Genomic DNA, 7,500 nt, shown 5'->3' on the forward strand with positions numbered 1-7,500 from the left:
ATTATATATTTTTAGAAAAGCATACTCTGCTTGTTCCTTAATTAATTTCCATTGTCTCGATGGTTTTTGCTTTCGTTACTGCCATAGGTGCTGTGGGACTTCCGAGGTATCACCAAATACTATGAGGAAGAGTTTTTCACTGATATGGATAAGCTAAGAGTCATGAGGCCCACCGTAGCACCAAGAGTTACGGAACATGTCCCACACATTATGAGCTTTATTCAGAAAGTCATAGAGAAGAAACTTGCTTATAGTGTAAGTGATGGTGAGTGTAGGCATTGCTAACTTTCTAACTTTTAGAGAAGTGTGTATATTACTTTCTCTTTTACAAGCTGATGTGTCTTTATAGAATAATTCATGGGTGTAGTGATAGTTGCTTCTTCATATATAAAGGTGAATTAGAGAACAGCAGTTGTGATAATTGCTGAAAGAAAGCCTTTCATTCCTTACACATTTATATCATGTTTACCATTTGTACAGTATGTTTGTACCACCCCACAGGTTCAGTATACTTTGATACAGCAGCCTATGGCAAGTATGGAAAAATGGTGCCACTTCCAAAAGTAACAGATCTTCCGAAAACCAGCCTGAAGAAAAATGCACGTGATTTTGCCCTGTGGAAAGGTGCCAAACCAGGAGAGCCTTTTTGGGAATCCCCTTGGGGTCATGGCAGGCCAGGGTGGCACATTGAATGTTCAGCAATGGCAAGGTTAGATTGAATACTATGTATAGGAAATCCTGTATTGTATTCTGGGACATTATGCAACTGGTTCTTCTGTATAAGTGTGCATAAAGTCTCATTACTTTCAGACAGCTACATGTATTGAAGTTTACTGAATAGCGATTTTTTTTTTTTTTACAGTCATATCCTTGGCTCACAAATAGACCTCCATTCTGGTGGTATCGACCTACTTTTTCCTCATCATGAAAATGAGGAAGCCCAGTGCTGTGCATACCATTCCTGTGATCAGTGGTGTAACTACTGGATACATGCAGGTAAGGAATAGCCATGTTGCAAGTTACAAATGATGTATTTCAAATTCATAACAAAGTTGGAAATTTCTCTGCTATTGAAGGATATATTGACTTCTTACATCAATTGAGCTGTTGTCAAAATTACACCATGAATTGAAGCATGAATGAATATTATAGCTGCCTTCTAAGCTTAGATGTATAAAGGTTTTCAAATTCTTCTCAGACATAATGACAGTTGCTGAATTTACCTTTTTCAGGTCATTTGCATACCAAAGGTGCAGAGAAAATGTCCAAGTCTCTTTATAACACAATTAGTGTTAGTGAATTACTAGAACAGCATTCTGTTAATTCATTCAGACTCTTTTGCCTACTGTCACACTACCGTAATAGTGAGTATCAGTTATTTTGTCAAGAGGTTTGAGTTACAGTATCTTGCACTTATACCTGGGATGCCATTTTCAGTGGACAGTTGAGGTGAGAGCTTTGTGTTTGTTTACATTCTCATAATACAGCTTGAAAGATAGATTTGGAATTTTGCTTTTATTATGGGTGCTGTTACAGTGTGAGGTGTATAAAACTCCAGTAAAATTTATGATGTATTTTGGATTGAGTAATGAATGGTGGTCTGTTAAGAGATTTTGAATATATTATCAGTGCTTTTATGTTAATCCATTATTTTACTCTCACACACACACACACACACACACACACACACACACACACACACACACACACACACACACACACACACACACACACACACACACACACACACACACACACACACACACACACACACACACACACTCACTCTCTCTCTCTCTCTCTCTCTCTCTCTCTCTCTCTCTCTCACTCTCTCACTCACTCACTCACTCACTCACTCAATCTCTCAAGAAATGGCTAATACTCCGTATGGTAGAATTATGCAGATATTTTGTCAGTGAGAAATAGGTTTCCATTCCTATATTTTCATGTTAATGTTTCAGTTATTAGATGCAATATTTTATATCAATGTAAACTAAATTTCCAATCCATTCAAGCTATAGTAAGAGAATGTAAACAAACACAGGGTTGCCATATTTAACGTCCAATGAAAATAAGTATACCGGGCAACATGTATGTGCAATAGATACATATATTTGTGTGTGTGGGGGGGGGGGGAGTCCATAAAATGTTTGACTCAATCAGGAAATCATACTTAATGGTGATTAAGAGCTAAAAGAAAAAAAATTGTTTAGGGGTAGTTTCATTATATAGATAAATTGCTCTGCTAATCATAGTTTTTGTTTCATGGGATCATAATGCAGTAAAGTCTCTGAATTTCCTTTATTTATGAAGATAACATGAAAGAATATAATCTTTAAACATGTTTTTATAATTATGATTAACAATTGCCACCTAATAACCTCTCATAGAGGTTGACTACACCCCAACCTCAATGGCCCAGGCCAATGCTCATCTTCGTAGGATACGAGCATTCCTCCAAGACGCTTATGCCTACATCAACGGGCAGCTCAAATGTGGACCTCTTGATGAAGTAGGACTTAAAAAGGTATGAAATGTTTTTGATATGTACAATGTTTTGATTTCGTTTATTTTTATTTGTTTATCGATATTATTATTATTATTATTATTATTATTATTATTATTATTATTATTATTATTATTATAATTATTTATTCATTTTATTTATGTATTTATTTTTTTCATTACTATTATTATTTCTTTTTGCCCCAGTCCAATTCAGTTGAAGGGGGTTATTTTATGGAAATTGGTGATTTTGAAAAAAAAGTGCTAAAGAAGTTGTATATACTGTAATTCATTAACTTTTGAATGGCACAGTATATTCAGGGTTCTACAGTCTGTGTACTTGTGATCTATGTCAATATTTTTTACTTATCATGTATTCATGGTACATAATTGTATCAGAATATTTTGGATAGTAGTAGGACGTTCATTAGTGTGCCTCTGAGCATATGAGAGCAAAATAATCACAGGATGATTAACAGTATCTTCATAAAAGACCAAGAAACAGAATACCAAGTAAGGGGTTAAAAAGTAATTTGTGAATGACATGTCAAGTTGACTTAGGGTCCAATTAAAATAGGATTATTTCTTGTTATTATTGTATATAATGTACTGTGTGAGGTTCAGCAGAGGTTTGATTGCTCGTTCAAAAATGTTTGATTTATTTTTTGAATAATGCATATTCAGTGTTTTTTGTGTCATGAAACAATCCTTTTACTTCCATGTCAAGAACAGTGTTCAGTGTGACAATAATATTGTAGAAAAAAGTATGAATGGGAATGAATATCTTCACAGTGCAAGAGATGTGTTTGATCAGTTTTCATTATATATGCTGATATATATTTATTTCTGATGAAATAAATGAAAAACATCAAATACATCCCTTGCACTATGAAGATACTCATTCTCATTCATACCTTTTCTAGCTATTTCTTTGAAAGGTTATCATTCTTTGCTTGCAAATCACCTTCAGTAGATGTGTTTATATACAACTATGTTTATGGGCTTGAAACGAAATTGAATGGAATTTTAAACATAATTTTCCTAGTGTCATCATTTTTCTTCCTCTTTTTTTCCTTTTTTCTTTTGTGTGGGTTACTTCATATCACAAACAATTCTGAAGAACTACATTTCTTAGCTTAAGTTTACAAATACCGTTATGTTTATTGTGATGTTTTACACAAGTCAGGATAATTGTGATTCTAGTATATTCTTATACCTTGAGACATATATTAAATAATCTTAATCCTTTTCAGTTGTCAGGATGAATTTGTTTGCTAAATTTACATGTCTGTTTTAAAAAGAAAGACTTCAGTGTTAGCAAAGGAATATTTCCATTGGTCCAGAAGAGAGTTGCCAGGTAGTAAAGTATTGAATATAAGCAAATGTTTTACCATTAGAAGACTTTTGCAAGACTTATCTAGGAATGAGGTATAAAGGTCAAAGAGTTTGGAGTTGTATTATATATGTTGCAATATGAACACAGTGATTTCAGCTCTTTATACAGGATCTACCTACAGGAGATCTCAGAGTTTAGTTTTGTTTTAGATTAGTCAGTTAGTTTCAACCCTGTCTTTGTGTTATTGCTCTTCAACCTGTTTTGAATTTTTTTTAAATCAGAATTTTTTTCTTTGGTGATACCTCTCCCTTTGCTGAGAAAGAGAAAAAAAAACAAAATGTAGCATGGATTGTCACTGTATATTTATGAAGATATATAGACTAATAAGAATTTATTATTTGTATCCTGTGAAATTTTAAACAATATATATCATAAACACATTTTTGTAACAGAAATTAGCAGAAACGAGATCAAAAGTTAAGAAGTCTTTAGCTGATGATATGGACACAGTGAGAGCCTTTGATGCTGTGCTAGAACTCATAGCTCTGGGAAATAAAGAACTGCAAACAAAGCCCCAGGTAAGTGGAGGTCTTAAAAGTGACTGTTGTTAAAGAGATCATTGGTCATCCATTTCTGCATATGGAAAAACAAAAATTAAGCACCAGATCTGTCAGTGAGGTATGAAGATAAGAGCAGATATTCAAAGAGAATATATGTGTGTATGTATCTGTGTTTTTGTTTCTTTTTGTTTGAACGTATAGGTGATTATCAGTGTGCCTTTCCATATCTGTCTGTCTTTCAGTCAGCCACCGTCACTCTTCTCTCATCCTGTTTTTCCCTTGTAAATATATGATCAATTAATCTTTGCCATTTTATCTGACAAAAAAAAAATGTTTACTTTGTAGAATGGTTTATTACAACTGGCACAGGTCCTTTAGAGAAAAATCCTTTTAACCTAGGAAGACACATTTCTAAGAGTGAGGATATTTAATGCTTAATATTTAATATTTCATTGCATTTTACAGAGCATGAGCATAGCCAGGAGTGCAGGAACCATGGTCTCCATCTGCAGCTACATTCATTACCTAATGGAGGATGTCTTTAGCATTACCTTCCCAAGTGTGGTAAGTTATGAGAGTTATAGATCAGAAATGGATTTATTAGAATGTCTTTGGTATCCCTTTTTTCATGCATGTGTAACAAATTTAATTTAGGTAAAGAATGAGTGTATGTCCAATTTGAATTTTGTGCAGGCTAACTATTTGAGAAAACCCAGGAGTGCTCTTCTGAGTTGGCAAAGAACATGTTTGATATGAAATTCTCTGTTACTTACATAATGCACCTAAAAGAATCTAATAAGAATTTTCAGTGGCTTTATTGATTTTTTTTTCAGCATGATGCTGCCAGTCTTTCTCTCGAGTCAGGGGGACGGTTAGCAAGTGTAATGAATTCTGTTGTCTCACTGAGACATCAAGTACGAAGCTATGCCCTCCTCCAGGATGAGAACTCAACAAAGGTTAGTCTGAGATACATGGTTTAGAAGTCATGGGTGGATGTTGATGAGATAATGGGGGTTTTGCCTTTGAGATGATGCCATCTGTGTCAGGGGTGACAGGCTGATGGTGAGGGTATGGCTGCTTATGACTGATATATATGCACACTCAGTGCATCTTCTTGCACAAGAGAATTAATGAATTCTTGCTAACTGTAAGTCAGTTTTCAGATTGAATGAAAAGTAAGCATAAAGAAAAGAATAATATTTTTCATCCTTTTTGAATGATGTTGCCCTTTTGAGCATTTTAATAGATTTTATGGTCTAAATATTTATTGTCATTCCCAGGAAGAAGAAGCAACAATGTTCAGAATTAAACTTTTCATTTGCTACCTAAGATGTATACAGTCATTAGGCTGTGAAATATATTATGTGTAATAATGCAGGCTTTATTTATGGCAGTATATATTGCCAGTGTTTTGGAATTTTCTAAATCTTTAAAGACATAAACCACTGAATTTTGAGATTTGTTTGCATGTGGCAATATAAATGCTGTTAAATATTTTGAACTAAATTATGCTCTCCATTCTTCTTAAACTTCTAATCCAAGTCCTATGAATAAGGTGTACTTATAAAGTACTATTTGTCAGTAACTCTGTGTTGTTAAGTTTGTTTCATTCTTTCTTTCTTGATTTGTATTTTCACCCAAATTAGACTCGACTCTGAAACTACTTATCCAGATCTGAGAAACAAGAAATGTTAGAAAGTAATAACCCTCTGGAACAGTGTAATATTATATTACTTTCATTATGATTCTCAGTAGAGAAGCAGCAACTTGTTAAGTGAAGATAGTAAAATTATGCACTCTCCTTGACTGGCCAGTAGATTGGCCAGGGAAGTCTGTGCTATGACCAGTGTCATAGGATTTATAGGATGATTCTCATTTTGTCAGTATGACAATAAATAGTCCAAATTATAGCTCTCTGTTTAAGGTGAAGCCAAGTGTTTGAAGTGGCAATAGTTCTGAGGCAATGAAGCATGCATGCCACGAATGAAAAAGTTTATCTATTGTATTACAATGAGAGGATCTGCAAGGTTGTATTTGTCATACAGGAGCAGTTATTAAGTCGTACCATCTGAACTGTTTCCCATTCCTTGGTAGCAGAAAGGGTTTTTGTATTATTAATGCTCATTTTGAAATATTAACCAATGATTTATGTAATAATAATTATATTCATTTACATAAGTCAATTAACAAATCAAATACACCAGTTACCCTTCTGACTGGAAGTCATTCATAAATTACGATATACATTTAGTAAAATAAAAATAAAGACAACAGATGATATCAATTTTGCTCCCACCAGTTCAAGGAATGGGGAAATCAAGATCAGTCACTAGGGCCTACTACTGCTAGACTCCTTGCTGGCTGAGCCCATGTGGAGCCATTTGTATGTAACAAAATTCACAAAAAACTATCTTGGTGGTTGGGTTAATATAAATGGCTAGAATGCTTGCATGTAGCACAAAATTTAGCCAGTAGACTTACTTGAGTGGTGAGTCTCTTCATCTTCTTCTTTTTCCTTCTTTTTCTTCTTTTTCTTCTTCTAATTTTCCTTTTGTTATTGACATGCTGTATCAAAATGGTTGATACTATTTTCCTTGCACAGACTCTTATCATCACTCTACAACTCTGCAATAACAATAACATTAAGTAATGTTTTGTTATTTGCATTGTTTTCAAATATTTTTGCATTATTTAATTTTCTCTAACTTCTGAAGGATCCTGAGCATGAAATTAGTGTCCTCCCTGAGACCAGTTCATTTCCAGCCATGGCTTAAGTATGGTACATTCCAGATGTGCACTGAATCTAATCTTCCTTCACCCCGGCCTTCAGCTGGATTTTTCATGATGACACATTTCTGTCGTGAGCCAACTTTTTCCAAGACAGCATATTCCTGTTACCTTGCATTCTGCCAGATTTTTTCATCATATGATGTTCACGTCACTGAGATCAGATGAATTTTGTAGGTACAAAAGGTGCAAGGAATAACTTGGTGAGCCCTGTAATGGTATCACAACTACGTGTTACACTTATTCAGCATACTTTTTGAGAAAAAATTAAATGAATATCTATATGTACTTGGTAAGGGGACTGTCCACTAT

At 34.2% G+C, this 7,500-nt stretch overlaps 1 protein-coding gene across 2 annotated transcripts in view; it reads left to right on the forward strand.

The window, feature by feature from the left end:
* LOC119570371 (cysteine--tRNA ligase, mitochondrial-like) overlaps positions 1 to 7,500 on the forward strand; it is a 23,219-nt gene that overhangs the window by 10,500 nt on the left and 5,219 nt on the right. For both annotated transcript variants that reach the window (XM_037918137.1, XM_037918135.1), the window contains exons 6-13: positions 96 to 265; positions 502 to 709; positions 863 to 996; positions 1,233 to 1,364; positions 2,391 to 2,527; positions 4,294 to 4,419; positions 4,867 to 4,965; positions 5,235 to 5,357. In XM_037918137.1, the coding sequence (XP_037774065.1) occupies positions 96 to 265; positions 502 to 709; positions 863 to 996; positions 1,233 to 1,364; positions 2,391 to 2,527; positions 4,294 to 4,419; positions 4,867 to 4,965; positions 5,235 to 5,357 (1,129 nt within the window). The remainder of the gene's footprint in view (positions 1 to 95; positions 266 to 501; positions 710 to 862; positions 997 to 1,232; positions 1,365 to 2,390; positions 2,528 to 4,293; positions 4,420 to 4,866; positions 4,966 to 5,234; positions 5,358 to 7,500) is intronic.

This window comes from Penaeus monodon, chromosome 4 (genome assembly GCF_015228065.2).
Source record: "Penaeus monodon isolate SGIC_2016 chromosome 4, NSTDA_Pmon_1, whole genome shotgun sequence".
Taxonomy (NCBI): Eukaryota; Metazoa; Arthropoda; class Malacostraca; order Decapoda; family Penaeidae; genus Penaeus; species Penaeus monodon.